This window comes from Melospiza melodia, chromosome Z (assembly GCF_035770615.1).
Source record: "Melospiza melodia melodia isolate bMelMel2 chromosome Z, bMelMel2.pri, whole genome shotgun sequence".
NCBI classification, from domain to species: Eukaryota; Metazoa; Chordata; class Aves; order Passeriformes; family Passerellidae; genus Melospiza; species Melospiza melodia.
This window is the reverse complement of record NC_086226.1, coordinates 7070292-7095946: the sequence shown is the minus strand read 5'-3', so window position 1 is coordinate 7095946 and position 25655 is coordinate 7070292. Positions and strand designations below refer to the sequence as shown.

Genomic DNA, 25655 nt, shown 5'->3' with positions numbered 1-25655 from the left:
GACCTTTACATCTTTGTTAGCTCAAATGGAGCCAGATAAAAGTTCTAGGCCAAAAATATTTTGTAAAAAATTTTTTATATTAAAGTTCCAGTGTCTAAACTCTTGAGTATAAGAGATCTGAATATGCAGATCCTATAAAATACCTTCAGCCATCAACACAAAGATGCTTAAATGAGTAGGTGCTGCTGGACACTTGTCTTTTGGGCAATGACTGTATTCCTAAGTGTCACCACAGAAAGTGGTGGAAATTTTGTCTTAGCACTCCCTTTGTGACTACAAAACAGAGCTGGGAGGATGCTGACCTTCAGCAAGACAATCAGGGTAATATTTCCATGCAAGAATCCTTGATGTTAAGGCCCAAAAGCCAAAGGAAGATTTATTTGCTTTGGGCTCTGTTATCTCAGGCCATTTGGCATGATGTCCCCTAAGTTTGAAAACAAATTTGGAATTTTTTGGAAACGCCTATGCAGCTCTATTGAAGAGGGCTGGTGGATTCGACAGTGGGGTTGGACCCCAACCTGGGATTTTAGGCAAGTGAAAAAGAAACTACTGTCCAATTAAACTGCAGAGCAGTGGGAATTTCTGCTAGGCAGAAATGTAATTACCCAGGCTGGAAAGTGACCAAAAGACCAGGACTAACATCCTTCCCATCTTGTGAAATATGTTATTTTTCTGCACTCAGGGCTTCAATTTCATGTCTCATCTGAAAGATGAGTAGGACAGCAGTCACTAGGAGCTATTTCCACTTTACAGTCCTGAGAGCTGGTTTAGACACTCTTGAGAGTGACAGAGATGGAGAGGGGAAAGGAGGCATTCATCTAGGACCGTAGTGATGGACCCTTTGATAATGCTGCTCCCTCAGTAGAGAAGATTCTTCATGCAATGTCTAAGCAGAGAGAGTTGCTGCAGGTACTTCCCTTCACAGGTCTCCGGAGCTGTTAATTTATTTGGAGTGGAAGCTTGATTTAGGTTTTATTTGCCCATACACTACTTACCAGGTGTCTCTCAGAGCTGAAGTTATTGCTTTCCACAGGGCAACAGAATCATTGAGTCCTGGTGTCACTGTACCCAATTCTAATTAGGAGGAACTCAATATATAACCCAAGTGTTAGTATGCCTCTCGAATCAAAGCCAGGTATCTGAAAAACCTAAACTTAAAAGCGGAGTTCTTCAAGCGATTTTTTTCAAGCATTTTTCAGCTCAGTCTATGAATGATAAAAGGCCTCACAAAATCATTCACCTCCCTTAATGCATTATGAAGTGGGAGGTATTGTTACATTACACTAACAGAGTAGTGATTCTTTCCTGATATTTAGGACCGTGAAAGGAGTAAATGATTTTTTTGCCTATTTGAAGAAAAACATAAAATTAAGAATCCAAAAGAAAATGTTGTATATTTCCCCTTTCCAATAAGAGCAACATGGTTTAAAAGATTAGGTATGTTTAATTCCATATTAACTAAAAATATACTTCCCCATAAAATATACTTACACCAAAAAAAAAAAAAAGCTTAAGATTTTTTATAAATTATGATTACTATTAAAAACATGTTTGGAAGCTGCAGCATAGAGCCTATGAATGATCTCTCCATTCAGTTAAACAAGCAAGGATGAAAATAAGAGAAGTGGAATTATTCCAGGGTCATAATGTGAATTGACTGTTGTCGAAGCAAAGTAGAATCTCAACCAGGTATGGAGATCCTGATGCCTCAGGACTCTGCCCACAAGAACTCCACACCTCTTTGGCACCTCAGGATGAGGACATGAACAGCCTATGATGACTTTGGGGGAAAAAAAGAGATGTTGAGGAAGGGCTGGCAAGCTGGGCAGATACATTTCAGATGTTCATATGACAAAAAAGAACATTTCCAAGGCACTGCATTGCACATGATTGTGCTTCCCAGATCCCTGTCATGCTGCAAGACTCCAGGCTATTGTGGTGTAAACCATGCTGCCCAATTGAGATAGTAAATGATTTGAATTTTTGCAGCATGTTTAAACTGGAGATCTCCAGGCACTGTCCAGACATGGGCTGGACCAGATGGGCTTTAAAGGTTACTCCTAACCCAAAATTTTCTATGATTCTACAGTTAATTGAGAAAATATTCTGCTTTCAGGGAGGTGTCACCCATGCTTTAATACAGAGAAACAGATGGTGAACTGAAGCAATGAAATGGTGTAAATTCAGTGCAGCTCTCCTGGGTTTTGGTGAAATAAAAAGTTGGTTTATGTTGAAGGATCTGCCCTTGCTGTTTTCCACTCCACTAAGACTGAAACACGCCATCTTCACAACCACTATTCCTGTGGGCACCAACCAGACCATTTCCATTTGGAATGAGAAGTCAAACATGCTCTTTTATGTGATTTCACTTGCCAGTGGACATCTGAGGCAAAGACATTGGGGTCTGGTAGGATGCTTCACATTCATGACTTTGTGTGAGCTTCAGCTGAGAGTATTATTTGAAAGTCATTGTTCTGATTCTTTGTTTTGATTCTTGGAGGACATCTTTGTCCTCTAGAAATTAAATTTGAACTTTGCAAAACCCATTTGGATAATAACTACTGCATCGCTAATGCTATGTTTTGCACAGGGATAGCATTCCACCATTTACTAAGATCTTTCTGTTTTCCTCACAAGAATGCATGGTATCAGTACTGAACACACACCAGAGCAAGGCTGGGAAGGGGTGAATTTAAGGAAAAAAAAATGAGAAGAATCCAGAGTGATTTAATGCTGATCCAGAGCCTACTTAACTGTGTGGGAAGCTCCCACTGATATAAATGAGGCTTAGATCAAAAGATACAGGAAGAGAAAAGGAGGAAGAAAGAAATGCCCCCAAAGCAAGCAGAAGAGGTAAAGACAATGCTGACATCTTGAATCCTTATTACAGGAAGGTGGTGATGCCCAGTGGAGCTACCTCTAGCAGGCCAGGAACTCCCTTAGCAGGCAGGGACTCTTTCATTTCTCCCAGGCTGGAGGCTTCTCAATTACTCTGATATCCCAGGAAAGTCCCTGCCTGTGAATTATTTTAGCCCCTCAAGCGCTAATCTCACACGGATTAGACAAGAGTTGAGTGGAGCAAGAGTTGCAGGGGCTGCTGTTATCACCAGGACCTGGGCAATTCCCAGGAGTGGCACGATCCTGTTCCTGCCTCCCCATGGCCACCTCCACACTGCTGATTTAATGAGCAGCTCCCCTTGGATTTGTGAAGGGATGGGTGGGTGCCAACCAAGTATTTTTTTTCCCAGAAGGAGGCAATGTGGCTCACAAGCTTGTGTCCCATTTGGATGCAGTGAATGCTATGGGTCAGAGGGAGCAGGGACGCCCAGGGAAGATGTCCAGTGACCCAGAAACATGATTAATTAGTTAATTTACGAAACAATGGGAGAGGCAGGCAACACAGTCTTACAATTTTACTTTTTGTTGGAAGAATTAAGGGAAATTATGGCAACACTGGGAACCTGCTGTCCCAAAGCTTGTAGAATCAGCAGTCTTGATGGAAGTGCTGGGATGGGGTCTATGAGCATTTTTCCCCCTCCATCCAGAGCCCACTGCTCCATGGGAAGCAAAGGTGAGCTATCAGGAGTCGCTGGACTTTGGTAGAAATGGCTGCAAACTCACATGTAGGTATTACATGCCCTCTGCTTTTTTCATCCTAAAGGACAACACACTTTTATAAATGGTATTTAAGTAGCATATTCAAAAAATCATTTATTACTGGAAAGAGGGCGAGGCCTGCCGCTGGTGACTTATAAATGGCTTTCTAAGTTATTACTAATTTTTTAATACAAGGAATGGATGTGCTGTGCTTTGCCCTGAGTTAAACAAAACAGCCTCTGTGTTGCACAAGGACATTGCAAAGAACGTGTGTTCTTTAGAGAGTTCAAGATCAACAGAAAAGAGAAAAACAGGGTCAGAGTCGACATCTCAATTTTCACCCATCAGTTTTTCTAATATCAATGGTGTAAAACCAGGCCTCAGCCTTCTGCATTAATTTGGACAGGTGGACTGGCGGTGATGGTACCTCAGTCTGTGCTGGGCTTTTTCACTTTGGGCAATTAACTTTCAGCCAAACTCAGGTATGAGTCATGAAGGACACTTAGATGCTGGAGCTGCATCAACTTTCAGCCTGGATTACCTCTGAGAATCTCCTCTTTGAGTTTCTGTGGTCATGTAAAAGGAAAGTCTAATGGATTTTCCACTTCCTATTTTAGTTTCAAGAAGAGGAGACTCAAGAGGAGAACTTATGGCTCTCTGTGACTACCTGAAAGGAGGTTACAAGGTGGGGACTGTTCTTTCCTACTGTGGCTGCAGTGGAAGGTCAGAGAAAATGGCCTTAAACTGAGACAAGAGACATCCTAGCTAGATATTAGAATGAAAACCATTGTTAGGGTTGTCAGGCTTTGGAATGTGTCACCCTGGTGGAGCCACCATCCCTGGAGGTGTTTTAAGAGGCATCTGGATCTGGGTGATGTGGTTTAGGAGTTACAAAGGTGGTGCTGGGTTGATAGTTGGACTTAGAGATCTCTTCCAACTTCGATGGTTCTGTGATACCATTTACCCTGAGGGGCTCAGTGGCTCTGTCTCTACTGACTCTCATAATGTGGCTTTTACCAGTTGAGAACTTGATCCCATGCTGGAATCTCAATGAAAGTAAATTTTGTTGGTTAATTAATACTCTGAATTGTGGTCTGTTTAACTCTGTTTGTACTATGGGTTTGTCTGTGGTTCTGTTTATGTTACTGGGATGAAGACATTTTCAGTAAGTGAGGGAGTGAACTGAAAACTTAAACTTTGATATTCTTAATTCTGTGTTTCTCAGATATCAATAAATATTAAGATTTAGATTCTCAGGTGTTCACTGGCTATTACTTCTCTACTGGAACCAGGAACAACAGCTGCTGTCACTTGGTTAAGAACAGCCTAAACAGATAGATTCATTATGTAAAAGACTTGCTCATTCCCATGCATTGTATTATTTTTTCTTTTGCTTCTCTGTTGTGTCTTGTCTATTAAGGAGACCTTCAGATGATGTAATTACTGGCATTTTGAGCATCAATCCTAAACCCTCAGCTACTCAAGACAGTCTCCCTTGGGTCCTAGACCCTCTCCTTCAACTGTAACAAAAGTGTAGATGACCTTGAAGTTTTATACTTTGACTGACACTTTGAAGCAATTCATCCAGCCAGGTTAACCCTGGCCTTTAGTTAGCAAACTGCTGAGTGTAGGAGCTGTCCTGTCAGAGGTTTTTATGGTGTTTAGCACACAGCAATTTTCTCTAGGAACAACAGTAACCACATTTCCAGCAGCAGTAGTCTGAGAGGATGTCTACCAGAGTTTCTGGGAGGATGAGAAGAGTGTTCCAGTTAATGAGAGACCTGCAAACACGAAGATGTGGCTCCATGCACCTGGCTCACTAATTTGGGTGACTTCCCGAAGAAAGTGTCTTGCTGGAAATGGAATGCACTGCAGCTTTTAAACAGCAGCCCAACTACCCCAACTTTGTGGAAGTGACAAACCCTTCTGAGCACTAAAGGCTGCCATGAGCCTGAGGGGAGAAGGGAGCGTGCAGCTGGATGTGAGCGCGTATTTGCAAAGGAGGGAGGAGCGATGAGGAAAGTTTCTCCTATGAAAGAAATGATCTAATTTGAAGCAAGTCCCTCATGGGAAGAGCTGTGACAGAGGCTGCTCTGTTCCTGTTAATTTTCACAGTGCAGCTGTCAGCGGGTCTGTAAATAGTACTCTGCGAAGCCAACGCTTCCTATCCACACATCAACCATTCAATTAACAGAAGAACAGAAGAAGGAAATAAAGTGCACCACAGCCTTCTATCACGGCTTTGATGTTTTCCAGCAATTTATGAAAGTGTACACAAATCTAATTACAAGCCCCACTGCTTCCCATTTACATGGAGCTCCTCAAGTTCAGAGCTGTTTATATCAAAATAATTGTTAAAAATACCTCAGCTGATATACGGCATTGTGGCCCCCCACTCACCGGAGCCACCAGGCTGCTCCTCCCAGGCAGTTCTTGCCGACTCAGTGCTTTAAAGGGTGCAGCCTGCTCCTGCAGAATCTGCCTCCCCTCCGCTTGCGAGCGCAGCACCCGGCCTGCAGCTCCATCGTGCCCACAAAGGCCCATTCTCCTCCTTTCCTCCACCTGCTCAGAGCATCTTCTGCACGCTCTGCACTGCTTTCCCCTCCGCCCCGAATCCACCTAAATATTTCTCTGCTGGGTTAGTGAGGGGTGAGCACAGCTGTTCAGCTGTTTCCACAGTGGGGCTGTGTCTGAAGGCAGCCTCACAGAGCTCTGCAAAGTCATAGCAGCACCATGGGAATGCACAGCAATAACAGCAGCAATCATTAGTGTGAGCTGGGGGTGGCTTCCTTGGTGGGGTGCCCGAGCATCCAAAGCCAGGAAGATGAGAACCAGTGCCTCGTTTGCCATTAGCTTGAAAGAGGCCACTGCGCAGGACAAAGCCACTTGTAAGCTGTGGTTTAGTGCCTGGCATCCCTGCCCATGCCAGGGTGCTGGAACTAGATGATCTCCAGGGTCCCTTCCTACCCGAATAATTCTGTGATTCTTGGGACAGTTTTTGATACTCTCATATTTAAGTCACTCTTACCTGATAAACCAAAGAGGTGACAAATTCCTTTAGCTTAAATAATGGAAAAAAAAAATCTTATGGTATGAAGGGATGGACAGTACATTGTCTAAGGAAAGAAGACAATTTTTTCACCTGATTGTTACCCATGTTTGGCTGGAAATTTTTCTGCTATGGGTGGACTTCCAAAGAACATGATGGACAGATACTCAAAATCAACCTCATTCAAGGTGTTATGCCATTCATATTTTCTTGCTTAATAAAAAATGTAAAGTACAACAAGCACTTTACAAAGTACCAAAAGATCTAATCTATATGTCATCTAACAACACTGAGCAATAATTGCATCATTTGATATCGGTGGTTCCTGGACACTGTTGATGAATTTGGTTTTGTCATTTGTGTTGATAAGAGCTGCATGGAAAAATATTTAAATGAAAGCCTCCAAGTTAATGAAGTTGTGCATTGCAACACTACCATTTTTTCAAAGTTCAGCTAAACTGAATCTTTCTCTGAAAGGCAAACGTCTGTTCAGTGCTTGTATCCAAGTCTCACATTTTCCCTTTTCACAAAACCAAGGAGTCCATCTGAAAAGTAATTTTCATGGAAAACGTTCAGCCAGCCGTGGATAGACTTGGAATGCTATTGCCTGGATGCAGAGGAAATGTTGTGCTTTGACCAAGCTGCTGCAGGCTTGTGCAGTAAAACAAAGAGAGAACTTGGTCTGTGTGGTAGGAGAAGCCACCAGAAGCTTGAGGCCTTGATGGCTTTAAACCCCATTAATTAAAGAAGGATATGGAATGAAGATAGTGCTGACCATTATTGTGTTAAGCAAGTTCACAGCACATCTAATGGAACAGGAGTCAGGGGACTCTGCTGCAGGATGCCTGGTTTCTGAATCCCAAATTGCTTTATCTGGGCAACAAACATCCAGGACAGATTTCAGGTCTCCCAGCATTGAATGTGAAGTGTTCACTTTAAGCTGCACTGGCTTTGTCTTTAGTTTTTAAGCACTGGTGCTTTTTTGCATTCTGGTCCTTTTTTCATTCTAAGTTGCACTTTGGATGATGAACCACTATTTTGGAGCTGGAGTACCATAGCAAATTGATGCCTAAAATTAGCTAAAAAGCACACTTCTATTTGGGCTTGCCTATTAGTTTGACAGGTTTCAAAATCTATTTCTCTAAAATAAAATTTCTCCAGAGGTATCTATTTTCCTCTATTGATTATAAGAGAAACTTAGATGACAAACTTGGGTGACAACCTCAGACATGAGTTTCTTAACTTCTGGATGTCTCAAATTAGGTTAGATGGGGCCCACCTCAGGTATTCAGTCTAAGCCTGTTATTGAGTTATCCATTATAATGGGACAGGCATGCCCAGAAGGTGATATTGCCCATCCTAGCACAGAAAAAGTGAAGAATGCACAAATCTCTGGAAATGTCCCTCTCTCTCCTTTCTGCAAGAATCCTAGAAGACATTTAGAATAGGTCACAAACTTTCAGATAGTTAAAGATAAGCCAAGAACATCACACTCTTCACTTCTCACCCTTGTGCAGGAAATGTAAACAGTAACAGTACTGTTCTTCCTCTTCTAGGAATGAATTCATTACCAAAGAAATTCCGAGTTGCCTCAGTGGGCAACATGGTGAAAAGGGTGCAAAACCCTCTATTTTTTAACCCTGTGTAGCTTCTGGGGAGGATAGCTGCTGTGACTTAAATGTGTATGATTCTGCCCTCTACTCCACCCTCTTGAGATCCCTCCTGCAGTGCTGCATCCTGCTCTGGGGGCCCAAACATAAGAAGGACGTGGAGCTGTTGGATTGAGTCCAGAGGAGACCACAGAGATGCTCAGAGTGCTGGGGCACCTCTCCTCTGAAGACGGGCTGAGAGAGCTGGTGTTGTTCAGGGTGGAGAAGAGAAGGCTCCAGGGACACTTTACAGCATCTTCCTGCGCCTGAAGGGCCACAAGAGAGCTGAAGAGGGGGTTTTAACAAGGGTCTGGAGTGACAGGAGGGAGGGGAATAGCTTCAGACTGAAAGAGGGCAGGCTTAGGTCAGCTGTTAGGAAAAGAATTGTTACTGTGAGGGTGGTGAGGCAGTGGAGCCTGCTGCCAGAGAAGAGCTGTGGGTGCTCCATCCCTGGCAGTGACCAAGGCCTGCTTAAATGAGGCCTTGACAAACCTGGCGCAGTTGGAAGTGTCTCTACTCCTGCTAATGGACATGTAGATGATCTTTAAGGTTCCCTTTCAATCCAAACCATTCTGTGATAGTTCAATGAAGTTTTGGGAAGAGTTTGCTTTGTGTGGGTGGACGGACAAGGCCACATCTTAGATTAGTAAGATGTGTTCTGCAGAATGACTCTTGTGCAATTTGGCTGTTGTCCAGGTATGAAGACATGGGGAGAAGGAGAAAACCAAGCTGAGGATGATGTCTAGGAAAAGCATGACTGACAGGTGGAATGATAATATTGTCCACAGTGATTGAAAATGAAGGTGGAGGATAGAAAAAACAGGTTTTGGGTGGAAAAGTTCAAGAGCTCAGTTTTATACATATTGAACTTGCTCTGACAGCTAAACATCCACCAAGAGATGGAAAGACAGACCAAGATTTTGGGTTGGACAGGAGTCAGTCCTGAAGCAGAGAAATTAGTTCTGCAAGCTGTCACTACAGCAATAGCAGCTGAATTTGTGTTGGTGGAAAAGGCTGTTAGGGACAAGACTTGGAACAGGAAGAGAAGAGAACGATAGGAAGGGACCTGTTTATGTCCCCATATGGATGGGAAACAGAGACAGAAAGGAAGGAGTAATCAAAACTAAAAGTACAGGACATATAATTACTGTAAATATGTTATAAATACTAGCAAAAGTACATGAATATTATGATCTCTTATAAAGGATGATATAGAATTCCAGTAAAACAGTCTCATAAAGTTGATGAGCGAATAGAAAATATGATCTAAAAAGACAAAAAGGAAGCTCTCTTGACAGGTAGGTAAAAAAGGATCTTTGTGCCTGCTCAAAATTAGGGGATTTTGGGTAGCTTATTTCTAAAGGAAATTGATTGTGTAAAAATTGGAAAGATTTAGACTTGATGGACCCTTAGGAGAAACAAGTGCCTTGCATTGTGAAATGGGTTTGTAATGGCTGATGGTCAGGCACTTGTCCAAGGTAAGGTTAATTAAAAAAAAAAAAAAAAAAAAAAAAAAAAAAAAAAAAAAAAAAGAAAGGAACTTTCATAAAAGAAAGTTGCCTTTTGAAACTATTAGGCAACATATGTTGTGTGAACAGGAAGTCACAGCAGAGCAATAATCCTGACAGCTGTGGAGAAACAGGAGTCTGCCGCAGGAGCGAGCGGCCCGAGACCTGACAGGAATGATGATGGATGCCCTGCTGGTGGTACACGAGGACAAACCAGGAGATGCTGAAATTGGCTGAGCCACAGCAACAGCGTTGGGTTGGCATCGCAGCCGGGCAGATGAGGCCAGTCCTGGTGGCGAGAGGAATGGAAGGGGGCTGAAGGAAGATGGCAGAGATGCCCCCCTCCTTCCCAAGCACGATGGGCTGCGTCTGCATCTCACCACGAGGTGGCTGCATTTCCCTGTGAACATCCAAACAAGTCCTGAGCGCCGCTGCAGGCCCCAAAGTACCATGAAAACAAGAATGGGCACTGAGATCCTGGCAGGATTTGGCCTATCTCCTTCAAAGAGCCGTAGAAATTTTGAGCCACCATGGGGAAAAACCACAGAGGCTCCATGTCTTCACTGAGTGTTGGTCACTCTGCAGGTCCTCACACGTCTGCAAAGATATGGTGGCATTGTTGTGGCGGCTTGTAGCTCATGGGAGACACAAGGCAGTGCCGTGTAACTTAGCTTATAATGAAATTAATTTCCTCCTTGTTTTTTCTGTGAACTATGTACTGTGAGGTTCAGCCAATCCATGGAAACTTGTGAAGCTGTGGGAACTTGATTCTGAGTTTGGGATGGCCATCTAATAAAGGATAAATTGTGTTGTTTTTTCAGATGCCCAGCTCTGGTTATTTTAGAATGTTTCTATAACAGGTGTTTGAGTCAGATAAGTCAAGAGGACAAATGGTCCCATAAAATTGATCCATGAAGTGACCAAATTCTCAGGTGTTTTGTATATCCTAAGCTCAGGTGATACCACCAGGATGGAGTCATAAATTGTTCCCAGGTGGCTGTGAGATGAGTATGTTTTTCTAATCCAAAGTGTTGGGAAAGTAGGAAGGGAAAGGCCTGGGGAGGAATAATGATATTTTGGGTATACTATATCAAGACAAAATCTTTAACTCTCCTTGGGTTTTGTCTGTTTTTTCATGTCTGCCTTTTGCCTTTGTCACAGGAATTTGCAGGGTTTTTGGGATGAGGGCTGACTTTTTACTAAACCTTTTTGTGGTACCACACCCTACTGAATTGAAATTCTTGATGTCAGCTTATAGACTATCACTTTGGGTCAAAGTTTGAAAGAATGTCACTAAAAGTTCCTCTTTAACCTGTCTCAGGAAAGACATCCATAATATATCAGTATGGGATGTCAGCATCAAACCCAATGTCTGGTTTCTTTTAGAAGAGCCTTTTAGGAAGAGACTCTTAAAAGTATTTAAGTACTTCAAAAAATGGAGACCCCATATTTGAGGAGACATTTTTAGTACCATCACTGGTAAACATGTACCATTTTTAAACTGATTTGTCTAAGATGGGGTTCCAAAAAATGAGATCTTGATAGTTTGCTAGTTTTAGAAACCTTTTTGCTTGTAAAGAATTTTCCTTTTTCATCCCTGCACAGATCTAGAGAAAATCTGTCGGGCCCACTTTAAACTTATTTGGATAAATTCATGAATTTACATTAGAGTCTCTTACTGAAAGGGAGATTTTACACTCTCAAATATTTTTAATTGAGCTTTCTTGTATCCTTTCCAAGTTGTCAACATGCTTCTTAGCCTTCCATGATTTACACTGTGAATAATTAGTAATAAAAATAATACACTATTATAATAAACCAAAACAATTTGTTCCAGATTTTCTTCTCCTACTGACAGTGGAATGCCTTATATCCTTCTCTGTCTCATGGTGGTGCACGGATATCTATTTGCATGGAAATACAACCCCATTTCTGTTTTATTGAATAATCAGTCTTGAAACCCCATATGATTAGAAATTTGTGCAAGTGGACTGATCCCTCAGATATTTCCTGGAAGATCCAGTAATTGGTCTGAAACCAAGGTCTGACACCTTTCAAGGGGCAGGTGAAGGGGACCAGACTTATGCCCAGGTTGGTACTGTTTTGGTAACAGAGACAGGCACCCATCACTGTTATGTTATTTCTCTAGCCCCTACTACCATGATGTGAACACGCTTCTCTCTGCTGAGAGCTGGCAAAAAGTTCTTTATCCTTTGCCTAGAGACAGGCACTCTCAGAGCAGGGAAAATGAAAAAAAAAAAAACATTAGACACTGGTTTTTACTTGATTCATCCCTCTGAAAATTGAGAGGTTGTGCCCATGGCGAGTCTGACCCAAACTTTTTGGCATGTGTGAACCATGTGTCTTTTTTTCAGGCCATCAAAACTGCTGGTGACAGAACACAGCACCCATTGGGGTTCTGTGCCAGTGAGGAATGACACTGCCATCCCAGCCTTTCCTCTGCTGAGTTAAGCACACCCAAGGCCCTGGGCCTGGATGATGAGTTGCAGAGCACAGGTAAATAATTTCTCCTCCTCAATCAGGCCCCAGGGCAGCCAGGGCTGGCCCAATTCTCACTTGCCCGTGTGACAGAGCTACTCACCGGCATTGTCTGGCTGCCATGCAAGGCGTTGATGGCAGCCTGGGCCTCTGCATGTGAAGAGTATTTCACAAATGCACACCCTGGAAGAGGAAAAAGAAAAGCGTAAGAAAGTTTGCGTGGGTACCATGAAATTCCATCTAGCTAAGTGTCCTGTCCTCAGAACTGACTGATAATGTGGTTGTGAAGAAGGTAAAACAAAAAAAAAAAAAAAATGTGTCCTGTGTTGCAGACATCTTTTCATGAAAAATCCTTTCCTGAGGATTTTTCCTCCTGAGAAGCTGAGAGGCCTCAGGAACAAAATGTAAACATTGATTATGTGCTGCTGTGGAATGCAACAGGTGCACCTGTGATTGGTCTCATGTGGTTGTTTGTAATTAATGGCCAATCACAGTCAGCTGGCTTGGACACAGAGCCCAAGCCACAAACCTTTGTTATCACTCCTTTCTATTCTTAGCTTAGCTAGCCTTCTGATAATATCTTTTTCTTCTATTCTTTTAGAATAGTTTTAAAGTAATGTATATTATAAAATAATAAATCAAGCCTTCTCAAACATAGAGTCAGATGCTCGTCTCTTCCCTCATCCAGGAACCCCTGTGAACACCGTCACAGTCCTGGTCCTTTCCCAGAGTCCAGACATCAGCAGCCTGAGGACCTCTTAGGGCTAAGCTGCTTCCAGAATTCCCGCATTACTTGTAACAAGTACTGACAGACACAAACTTAGCAAGAACATCTTGAATCCAGTCATGTTTTGACATCCACAGCTTTCCATGGCAGAATCTTGCACAGCTTTGCAATTTGTTGAGCGAAAAAGCTGTTTCTTTTATTGATATTAGACCTAATGATGAGTGTTCCTCCCTCTGTGGTTGTGAGAAACAGCATGGAATCATGTGCAAGTCACTGGAAAGCTGCACACTCTTGACACAAGCAAGCACAGGACAAATGTACAGAAGGTATTTGAGTTACTCCAAGCCCACAAGGTACCTTATGATATCACTGCTTGGTAGAGCTCTGTGACAGACTGCCCAGAGCCTGTCTTGGCTCCAAGCCACTTAGGTCTGGCAAAGCATGAGACACCTTCTGGTGAAGTAGCAGGGGTGGGAGAGGTACCCATGTGTTGATTACCATCCTGCCACCACTGAAACTTGAATCTTAAGTTTTTCATAGCTGCAAAGTCAGTGCCTGTGTAGGTGTTCTCTTCTGGACATTAGAGAAATGTGGGCAGTGTTTCTCTGGCCTGTATTGCTGTGTGGGGAATCTCACACCAAACTCTTACATAAGGTTTTAGGGCAGAAAGGTGCATTTATGGGTGTGCGCTAGAGTGCAGAAATGATCAACACTTCAAAGGGTTACATGCACTTCTAGGGTGGGGGAAAGTATTGCCAACACTCCCAGCTACAAGCAAACTGACTCAGAGATGGAAGGGTAATTTCCATATGCTAAGGCAGTTTCTGGAACAGATTGGGAGAGATCTGAGAAGTTTTGGCTTCCATCCCCTTCTATTACTACCAAGGACTTTTGAGCTTTTAATCAATTTGCAAAGCCCTCTCAGTTTCCCTGAAGGGCTGCAGATTGCAGGGCACAGGATGCCAGTCCTGACAGTGGGATGGCTCTCCAGCCCCTTTGCAGCAAGTTTAGAAAGTCTTCACACCCCTTTGGATCCCTACAGCACAGGGTGGAATTAGAAGAGATGCAAAGTAGAAGAATGAACCCCAAAGGTCCCTAAAATCATCACTGCAGGCTGATTGAAGTGAGATTGAAGAAAGCAGTGATAGCCTCTTCTAAAAATAATATACACAAATAAAATATCTAACAGTTCACTTTGAGGGCCGTTCACTTTGCATCACCCTCCCAACACTGCACTCAGGCTGTATTTCAGGAAAAGCCCAATGATTATTGCTAATAGTTGGATCTAATTTATAAGGAGCTGAGAAGAGACAATCATGAGAAAATGAGATAGATAAACTTCAGCTGGAAACAATAGGGATCAATTATGACATAATCCCAGCCCAGCATTCCCAGGCTCCTGAGATACTGCGTCTTCCTCTTCATTAATCAGAGATAATCCAGAATTAGGGTGTTTAATTATTTGCAGAGATTCTTTTGTACTTTCTGCCTCTAAAAAGAAGATGCTGATTAGCAAATATACAAAAGCTTTCCTGTTCCAGTCACCAATTTAATTTAGAGCAGGATTTTTGGCTGTGGTGCTGCTGTCATGTTGAAGGCTTCACTCTTGTCAGGTGAAATTCACCCCTGTGCTGAGGGTCCTGATGGATCAGTGGAGCTGGATAAAGGTGGGAATAAAGGGAGTAGCAGGCATTTATCTTGTTTAATGCTCAGGATGCTAATGGGATCCCTCCTACTGCTTTCTATTAACTGCTTCCAGTAGGTTTTGAGGTAGCAGGATGAGTGAAAACTCAGCTTTTACTGGTGCAAATGGCAAGGCAATAGCACAGATCCCAGCATTTTGTCCTTTTTGTTTGTGCATTCAATCAGATGGCTTCTGTACCCAGCACCAGAAGTGTACATAATCTTCCTTGCCATTGTCACCAGAGCTGCCTCCAGGAGCGGGTGAGCTGAGGATGTGAGTCATGTCACTCTCCTCAGAACAATGGTGTCCTTCTGACAGGAGCAGCTCTGGAGTGTGAAAGGATTTTGACACACACAGAGATATAACCTCTGCTGAACAGGGTGATACATGTGCTTAAGGTTTTCTTGTTCCTTTGCTTCCAGGCTAGGGCTGGAAGGGGCTGCCCTGATTGTTTTGTCAGCTTGGAGGAGGCTGCAGAATCAGGCCCTAGGATTGTAATTGCACAGGGTAAGGCTCTTCTTGGGGAAGGTGCTGGTGGAAGTTCTTACTTTTTGAGTTATTGAGGCAGGCTGCTGAATGGGGAAAAAAAAGGAAGGGAAAAAGAATAGCTGCACAGAGAGCAGCAGCAATGAAAACGCTGTGGGTCCTTCTGCATCCACTTCAGGTCCCTCACCTGAGTACTCCTGCCGGCACCCTCATGAGCTTCACCTGGAGTGGTGCAGAAGCACTCCATCCTCTCCCAGGGTGCTGCATTCCCCTTCAGGGTGAGAAATTCCTCAGTCCCAGCTCTTCTGCCACTTGCTTACCTGCTCCAGCCACCCTTCCTAGCACTGCAACTCATGCAGGAGGTATTTCTGCAGACCCTGAAGGCCATGCAGGAGGTATTTCTGCAGACCCTGAAGGCCATGGCCCATGGCTCAGGAGAGCACCCACAGCTTCAGGAAAGGCTTAGGCAGCTTTTTGGCTATGCCTGGCCTGGAATGGGATTAAACTGGGGAGCTGCTACCCAGCTTCTGAGAGCAGTGCTTGCACTGAGCTACCTGAAGGGTGTAGAGGCTCACCACAGGGATACCTGGTGGGCTGGGCAGGATTTAAGTGCATGGGATCTGACTGCTATCTGGAATTTAGACAATCTGCTTAAATCTCAACTTACGTAGAATTTAAGCCTTATGGGTTTTGCCCAAAATAAGTAGCTCACAAGCAATGTGTGTCACATATTGGTTTCTAGCAGATGGAAAACATTACAGACTGGGAATAACTTTGTGGGAGTTGTGGCTTGCCTGACTGTCTCCTAAGATAAGGGCACTAGCCTTAAGTTTTCCATTGGATTGACTGCTCTGTGTGCATGTGTGCATGCACGAAACCGTGTGTGTGTAAATTAGGAGCTTCACATTCTCAGTAAATAGCACCAGCAAATGGAAGCTGGTAATATTAACTCTGTCAAGGCTCAGTATTGATCCTGAACAGCTCAGTGAAACGTCAGCCTGAGACTGCAGTCTGCTAGCACTAATAATTAAACTGGTTAGCAATATGGAGCTGCCACTCAGATTCTGTCTTATAATGAAATTGTTTTAGAAGGAAAAAAAAAAAAAAGATAGAGCAAGTATGAAGACAAGTCCATGGGTTGGATGTCCTCTGGAATTTGTTTCTCACAGAACTCAGACTTTATTGCCTTTATTATTACTCTGTTTAACTCCTTTGTCATTAAATTTCATTCCAGGTGGAAGCAGCCTGACATGGTTTTTTTTGCTTTTTCCCAGTTTACTGATTTGTTCAGTGAATGACATGCTTAACTGTCTGCTGTTATGATGGCTGGAGCTTCTCTAGGACATCCTAGCCTACTACTTCCCTGTGGGCCAGCTCCTATCTTTGGGTGTGGTGGAAATGAAGTGAACCCAAAACTGAAAAAAGGTGCCCACAGCTTATTTTCAGCCATTTATATCAAGAAGGCTGATCTGTGCTAATGTGTGTTGAACAGCTATGAGGCTGGTGTAAAGTAATTTTTTTGGCCACCAGTGATTTTATGGAATAACAATGTCTTTCTCCAGTGCATCACTGTGATTTGGATTTTTTGCAAAAAATTTGGATTTTGCAAAAAATCCAAATCGCAGTGATGCACTGGAGAAAGACATAGTTGCAAAAATGTGCTGGTTGATGTTGTACCTTGTCAAAATATCCAGTGAGATAAGAACTGTGTGAAGACTGGCCTCTTCTCTGGTGTTGCACATACCCACACATTTTATGCTATATTATGTGCAGATCAATTTTTAATGGACACATTAATGGCCAGGAGGAGAGGGTTTCCTATTCATATTGAAGTTACTTTGTCTAGAGACTTTTGGGGAAAAAGATAACCTTCCTGCACCAGAAAGAAGCCTCATGCTCATTCCTGGGCTGTAGCAGAAGATCTTTTGTGCCATTCAGGTAAAAAAGTGGCAGAGGGAGGAAAGGAACCTCAATGTTTTTCAATGAAATATTTGCGTGTTTCAAACAGTAAATGAGTGTAATATTTAAACTGGCACCTGTACCCTTGCAGCTGCAATCACTGGCTGGTATGAGCCCATACAAAGAGCAGGTGAAGAAGGGAAAGACCTGGGGCTGGTGGATGAGAGACAAACAGAGGCGATGATGGAGACGGTGAGCCAAAATTTAAAGTATCAATATTGGCACTTTTAAAGAAAGAGCCATCCTGTTCAACAGGGTGGGGAGAGCACATCTGGAGTGAATGTAAAGGCCTTGTTCAGAGGGGAGGCATGAGTTTGCATGTGGTGACCCACAGCCCACTGGAGATGAGTGTTTCACAACGTGATCAGTGTTTTCTTCTGACGCACAAGCAGAGAGCGACCAGCAGAGTAAAAACGTGCCCCCTCCTAAAGTAAGAGGAGCTGTTCTGGGGGCTGCATGATACGGTTTGTCACACCAGAAAATGATATATACACGAAGAGCAGGGTACAGCACGAGGCATGCCTTACCTTTGCTGTTGCCATCGGGTCCCCGGAGGATCGTGCACTCCTCGATGTTGCCAAACGCCTCGAATAGCCTGCGCACATCGTCTTCCGACTGCTGCTTATTGAGCATGCCCACAAAGAGTTTTCTGTCTTCTGGAACAAAATAAAGAGATGCTTACCATATTTCAGGAGGGGTGTGAAAGCCAAGATGGCTCAGTACCACATGCAACACAAGCAGTCACTTCACCGAGGCAACACACCTCAGAAGCTGATAGTCTTTTCGGGTGACCGGCTCGAAAAAACTTAACAGCCTCTGACTTCACATGAGTACTTGGAAATAATCCAGCAAATTTTGGAAAAACCAAACCACCAAACAACAAACAAAAATTGTTCGGTTGTTTATAAAATCTTTATCTGCCTCTTAAAACCTAGGCACCAAAGTCTTCCAAATCAACTTCTTCTGATCAATTTTTGCAGTCAGTTTGCAGTAACTGAAATGACAACATTGCTCAGACTGCAATCCAAGAGGAATGTGATAAATATAGTATATTGGAACCAAGTCCAAATGAAAAATAACATAAGTTAGTAGCCCTCGCAATACTAAATAAGTTGCAGGAAAAAAATGTTAAACATAAGCTTTTTAAAATCAGGATATAACGGAAGTCACAGCCTGTAAACTGGAGATTTGTCATTCATGCCCACTCAGAGACATGTATCTACAAGTTTGGATGAGATTTTTAATATATTTATAAAGTTCATTTGAAATAAGCCCAAAGTTTTTGAAACTTAAATTGTTTTTTGAAATATAAAGTTAACTTATACGATTGTTAATATATGAGATAGCTCAGGCAGGTGGTATTTCATGCCAAAGCAGGATGTTTTCTGCTAGTGGATAATTGTGTTTTGAACAAGGATGCTCAGGGTGACCCAGCACTGTGCACTCACAGGACCAAACGTGTCCTGGGCTGCACCCAGAGCCCCGTGGGCAGCAGGGCAGGGAGGGGATTCTGCCCCTCTGCTCTGCTCTGCTGAGACCCACCTGGAGCCCTGCATCCAGCCCTGGGCTCCCAGCACAGGAACCACAGGGACCTGCTGGAGCCAGCACAGAGCAGGAATTGGAACTGGATGATCTTCAGGGCCCCTCCCAACCCAAATGATTCTATGATTTATACTTGGCCTTAAACCAAGTTTGGGGATCTCCATGGGACACCTCCGGAAAGTAATGGTGAAAAAAATAAGATTGTCAGAAGGATCTCAGAGGGGGCTGAATGATACCTCTCAATCAGGTTTCTGTTCAAAGACTACTACCATTACACCAAGAAAAAAAAGGAAATTTACATAGTTTACATCGTGTATGTAAACAGGCCATTTGCACATGATTCATAAATGTCTTATTTATGATTCATTAAACACTATGTAAATGTGTGAACCAAGAGGGTTTTTTCAGAGCACATTACTGAGCAGATGTAACTAATTTGAATAAATATATGTAAATATCGAAATAATTTTTTAAAATTTAATTTATTTTTTTTAGTGTACAGGTTAACCTAAAGCTGAACAAAACACTGGTTTGCAATAACCCTTTTCTGCTGACTAATTGGGCAATTCATGTCACTTTTGTTCACTGAGAAATCACTGGAGTAGGCAATCTGTTCTGCTTCAAACCAGTGTTTGATCAAAATTCCCCTCTCCAAGATGCACCTGCACATTGGCAAATTACTTTACAGCCTTGGATGTGAATAATTTTTCATGCAGTGGCTATTGAATGAGGATATTAGGAGCTTTCAACCCTGCAGTCGAGTTATCCACAACAATGAAAAGTGTACTGCCCACAGAAAAGCAGGAATTATGTTGCCTTCAGCTAGGTTGCTGAACTGGTAGGAAAAATAGGTTTAGGAAGATACAGGTACACCTCTGATAGGTGAGAAAAACAGAAATGGCCTTCTGATAGACCTGTTAAAGTAAAGAATATTCCTACTTTATGTTGGAATTTATTATGCAGAGAGGTGTTTGGAGGTCTTTGCTGGCAACAAAAAGTTCAGATTGTATTGGTGCACAGAGCCACACCTAACACGACACAGTTTGTAGGTTGTCCCCACCTCACAAGAAGGTGGTTTGGACATGTGAAAGGCTTGTTTTCCCAATTGCCTAAGTGTCCTGCAAAAGAGACTCCAAGATGTGAGGTACAAGCCTCAGAGAAGAGCTGGTGAAGTTCATGGTGTGCACTGGGGAGCATCTTTCAGTCTAGGGCGTTATAGAGCCTTAGGAAACGAGACCAGTGCAAAGTCCAAAGGTTTCCCAGATGTTGGAAGAAAACCTGCCTAGCAAATGGGACCAGATTCCTGCAAGATATTTTAGGAAGGGGGCAGATGAGCTGGAAGGAGCTAGGAACATGATTGGCAAAAGGTTTTGTCGAGAAACTTTGTGCCTGTTAAATGCTTCCAGCACAACAGAAGAGCCTTATATTGTACTTTGTACAGCTTCCCCTGTTTCAAATAAGCTGCATCAGCAAAAGCACTCTTCTAGCTGTGTAACTGTTTTCACCAGACTTTTTGCTAATATAAATGTATCATTAAAAAAAAAATCACATCCCTCCTCTGTCAGCAAAACTCTCTAGTGTGGAACTGGCCTGAAACTGCCTTGTCTGGTCTAGTTTATGCAAAGCTGAAACCAGGTGTTTTAGGAACTGCTCAAATTATTATTTTTACATCCCCCACCCCACATCTTTGCAGTGCACTGGGTCTGCAGTGGCTGGCAGGTGATGTGGCGCTTTGGTGAGCTGCCCATGGGATGGGCATCTGACCATCAGGGGCAGGCTCTGTCAAAGGGGGGCATCACCTTCCCCAGGAGCTGCTGCTGCTCCAGGGGAGATGGTGTGAAGGGGATCCCCATGGACAGCCACTGCTTGGACATCACCTCCAACCCCATCTCCAAACCAGCACCCTGTCTCCCTCCTGAAAAACATCACCCTGTGTAGTCTGGCGAATCGTTTGTTATATCTGCCATCCCAGAACTTTACACAATCACACTCTAGACTGATAAAAAAATGAGTTGATTTAACAAGTTTTTTTTACTTTCAGTAGTTTCTATAACAAAGTGCTGCATTTGCCTCTCACATCCCAACTCTTTCAGGGAACTCAACACTGTGTTTTAACAACACTCATATCCTGAGTAGAAAAAGAGAGGGAAGAGTCCAGCAGAAGGGATCATTCAATGTGTTCCAGGTCTTGGCTGATGAGTTTTTCCTCTAATGGTCTTTTATGAGCCTCTTACACTCTGGGCATCATCATACAATAGTCTTCCACATCCTGGACAAAACACTGGCATGCCAAGCTTCACGAAAATTTCTGTTTTTTAAATATGTCAAAAAAGGGCCATGAGTTTGCAAGAATAAAATGAAGAGGTGTGACGATGTTCACAGGATTTCTTGGATGAGGGAAGACATGAGGATCTGACTCCATGTTTCAGAAGCCTTGATTTTTTTATTTTATAATATACATTACATTAAAAGTATACTAAAAGAATAGAAGAAAGGATTTCATCAGAAGGCTAACTAGCAAAAGAATAGGAAGGAATGATAACAAAGGTTTGTGGCTCGGCTCTCTGTCCGAGCTAGCTAGGCTGTGATTGGCCATTAATTACAAACACTTAACATGGGCCAATAAAAGACCTACTTGTTGCATTCCACAGCAGCAGATAACCATTGTTTACATTTTGTTCCTGAGGCCTCTCAGCTTCTCAGGAGAAAAAATCCTAAGAAAAAGATTTTTCATAAAAGATGTCTGTGACTAAGAGGGGATGTGCTGATGTCATCAAGATGTGTCTTGACCACATGTGCACACCACTGGTGCTCCTCACCAAGTGTTTCCAGGGTCCTCTAGTGAGATTTGAGGGTGCTACATCCTACAAAACTCTGAGTCTTTGGCTGCACATGAGCCTGGAGCAGCTCTAGATGATGCTGTCCCTAAGCTTTTCCTGCCTGTAGGGCCTGTCTCTACCAAAAATAATCCATATATATCACCATCCTGAGTCACATGCTTCCTCCTTTTTCAGTGAGACATTGTTTTCCCACTACATGTGTCTCAGGCTCCACACCTAAATTTCAGAGCACTGGGCAGACTCAGTCCCCTATCTCCTCCACTGCCAGGCTCAGTGCTCAATGCCATTTCAGACTGTGGCATTGTGGGGCAAAAAGTCTTCAGACCAGACTTCCTAAGACATGGGTCCCAGACCAAAGTGAACACTCAGTCAAGGAGAACAGAAGTATCACTGTCCAGGGCAGAAGGGAAAGACGCAAAGTAGCCAGGAATGAGCCCATGATCTGTGGACATGACCTCGTGCTCCAACCTAAACTGGCTTGTGGCCACAGAGAGGCAGCTGTACCTTGCAGCACCACACAGCCTTGCTCAATGGAGATGGGCACCCAGGAGGAGCATCCTCCATCTCCTCCCCATGAGGAGAATGAAGACAGTGAGCTTACTCAGTGTGTCTAAGAACAGGTGTGATGAAAGAGGCCTATTCCATGTAGCCTCCCCAAGGCCACACATGTCTGTACATCAAGTATTCATTCATATCTGAGCATCTTCCCTTTTGTTTTGTGAGGAACAACCTGTCCAAATTTCTGTCTAGTACATTCTCCCAAGTCACAATTACAGTTTCTGTCTCATGTGATGACTCTCCACTAACCTTGCTGCAGCAACATCTCTAAATTGGTGCCACTATGAGCAGCGCAACATTGCAACTGAGTATGGTGTCCATGTGAGCCTCATGTTTTTGTCTTCCCTCATTATTGTACATTCCATTATCAGTCTTTTTCTACAAGCTGAGTCCATTGTGCCCCCTTTGCCATGGAACATGGCTGGATATTTATGTGTGTGTTGGCACAAAGGAGAGGTTTTTGCTGGTTAATTCTGATACTGAAAATTAGGATCTGCTCAAGGCTGCCCCATTTTGCCACAAATAAATCACAGCAGTGACAGAAGGTAGCACTTCCAGATCCTCGCAGGAGGACAAGAAGGGAGAAAAAGACCACTGCAGTGGCAAATCAGGGTTCCCAGAGATGTCCCTTTGGTCACATTTCCAATTTGGTCACATTTCCATTTTCTCTGCGGAACCAGGCTTCCCTCTTCTTGACCACTCTGCCAGGAGTGGAGGCTCGTGCCTGTCAGGAAAATCTGGCTGAGAGGCACCGTGGTGGAGAAACGCAACTTGTCAAATAAACATACAACATCTACAGACTTCCCTGCAGTGTTTATATGCAGCCTTGGCACCTTCCCCGGTGCAAATAGGGGTTAAATTATTCCCTGTTCTATTTGTATTTAAATGTTATGTTTCCATGATGAGTGTAAGGCAGAGGCGTCTGATGGGCCCGGTGAAGGAGGCAGGAGGCGGCGCACGTGAAAGGTGAAATAACAGAGTGCTGCAAACCAAGTGCTGAAAGGAGATGGGAAGGGGGGACACTGGAGCGAGGGGGAGAGGGGGGAGGACGGGCACTAATTAAAGAGACAGAAGGGACAATGAGATGCAGGATGTTTGACCCTCTGTGGAGCAAGAGGACAAGAACAAGAATCACAGCAATTGTGGAGGGACTGGGGGAAAATTAGGGTCACTCGCAGGGAGACATGACACAGGATTGTGTTTATCCAGATAGCTCTCGCTAATGTATGTGTGTGCGTGGGGGTACATTTAGATAAGAGTATATAAATACACTTGTGTTCTTGTATTCCTCATGCGAAACGAAGAGGTTGAATCCTTGTATCAGGAAAGCACAAACAGGCTTTACCATCTAGAACTTCCGAGGCCTCGGAAATAAAGAGGCACAGATTCACCATCTCTGTGTCCCAGGCTAATTTGTATAGATAATAACTATTTGTGCCTGCTGCTGTTCCTCTCCTTCCCAAACATGCTTGCATACACAGAGGGGGAGCAGCTGCAGTGCCTTGGTGCTGGCACCATGGGAAGGAGTTTAGTTTATCTCCTTGGCACCATGACACAACAAACAAGCAACTAGAGAAGTTTTCTATGCAGGTGTGGGTAAGAAGAAAAGCTGGTGCACAGGACCAAGTGGCACATTTAACAGAGAGAATGCAGGAAGCAGAGCTGATATTGCTTGCCCACTCTCCTGATTTGTCCTTGGCAGAGAAGGAAGAGGGGATAGCACTGAGAGTGTTCCTGACATGCGCAGAATCAGGGTGGTTTGGGTTGGGAGGGACCTTTAAAGGGTCCACTTGCCCCTGCAAGTGAGGAGGGACGTGCTCAGCTAGAGCAGGTTGCTCAGAGACTTGCCCAACAGATCTTGAAAGTTTTCAGGAACGAGAAACTCCCCTATGCCAGAGTTTCACCAACTTCTTGGTGTACAAATATTCCTTGTATCTAGAGTGAATGTGCTCTTTTTTGTTTGATAAGCAGGAGCCCTTATCCTGTTGGTACTGGCGATATTCAGAAGTCTGTCCCCACATCTCATAAGCATACTAAAGTATTTAAAGACCCCAATAAGGTCTGCCTGAAGTCTTCTCTTCTCTCAGCCTGTCCTCATAGCAGTGTTGCTCCAGCCCCCTGTGTGCAGCCTCCTCTGGATACTCCACAACAGCTCCACACCCTTATTATGGCAGGGGCCCAGAGCTGGGTGTAGCAGTCTCAAAAATACAAAAACAGCCTCACAAAAAATGGAATAGAGAGACAGAACCACCTGCCTCAACTTTCCTTTGATGCAGCTCAGGACAAGGCTGGTTTTGGACTACAGGACCCCATTGCTGACTCATGTCCAGCCTTTCATCCCCTAGAACTCCCAACGGTGGAATCAGGCATTTGCCAAAGTCACAGTGGTGAAAAAGAGCTATAGACCTGGGTTTCTTTCAGATGGTCATGACCAAGGAACCCTCCACAGGTCCAAGAAGAAAGAAGGAGCTTGAAAGAAGAAGGGTAGGCTTCAGATGCCCTGAATGTTATGAAAGTTTGGTTTGGGTGCTGAACTCAAATCTGCAAGCTCAGACCTGTCATTCTCTTGATCCAGAGTGCCCCAACACTCCCCTTAACCTGTGCTAATCAGGTGATCAATAGGCTAAAAGCAGGGCATTTCCCAGGGCCTGGGTTTCACACTCCTATTGCCATTTTCACAGCAGTCCTACAGCTACGTGATGATGATTACCACCCTTTCCACAGGGGAAGTGATTATGAATACTGTTGTAGCTAATTGTAAATTAGCTAATTATCTTCTCCGTAGTACCTTGCTGGAAAATACATGAACCTTGTAAAATAGAGGTGCTTCAAAAATTAGGATGGGGGAAAAATCCAACAAGATTCAGAAACCCGAACAACAGAAGCATCGTGCTACCTAACTCCAAAGAATAGCAAACAAACCCTCCTTCCACCTGCAGCTCCTATTTGGCCCCTTTTCCCTCCTCCTCCCCATATCAAACAACACCCTCAAGGGGCTAATTCTGCTGCAGGCTTTAACATGTTTGCTGAGTTCACCTCTTCCTTGCAGCTGGATGTTGTGGGGCATCCCTAATCACATCTTAGCAGGACTGATTTCTTTGCGCTGATCTCTCCCCCTCCTCCCTCCCTGGTTTGGTTTTACTTAACAGATCCTTTATATCCCATACGTTAGCAGATATGATTGCACAGCTGCTGGTCTCCAACTGCTGGAGACAGAGGCTTTGAGACACCCGGGCTAGAGAGAATAACACTAATCTGAACAGCTGTGTGATGGGGACAAGCGCAAATGAATATAAGCCCAGGTGTGGGAGCGTAATTCTCCCATGCAAAGAAGGAAGCTTCATCCCACAGGTGCGCTACTCTCCACTGTTGCATGTCAAAAACTTAGTTTGAAGGATTTCTCCTACTTAATTGCTTGGCTGCACCCTGAGCCTTGACTTGGACATGGATCCTGTAAACAGAGTGAAAGAGCAGCTGAACAAGAAACACAGGGTCTGTCTGATTCTGTTTGCTGTCTCTGGCAACAGCCAGTTTGGATGCCTAGGGAAGAGTAAAAG

At 43.7% G+C, this 25655-nt stretch overlaps 1 protein-coding gene across 15 annotated transcripts in view; it reads right to left on the bottom strand.

The window, feature by feature from the left end:
- CELF4 (CUGBP Elav-like family member 4) overlaps positions 1-25655 on the bottom strand; it is a 711932-nt gene that overhangs the window by 100437 nt on the left and 585840 nt on the right. For 11 of the 15 annotated variants that reach the window (XR_010031333.1, XM_063181194.1, XM_063181200.1 and 8 more), the window contains exons 4-5: positions 17686-17814; positions 12406-12485 (exon numbers count right to left, since the gene is read on the bottom strand). Coding sequence is in view for 14 of the 15 variants with exons in the window: in XM_063181194.1 (XP_063037264.1) it covers positions 12406-12485; positions 17686-17814 (209 nt within the window). In the remaining variant the exon portion in view is untranslated. The remainder of the gene's footprint in view (positions 1-12405; positions 12486-17685; positions 17815-25655) is intronic. The other 4 variants (XM_063181201.1, XM_063181191.1, XM_063181199.1 and 1 more) reach the window with 1 other exon arrangement.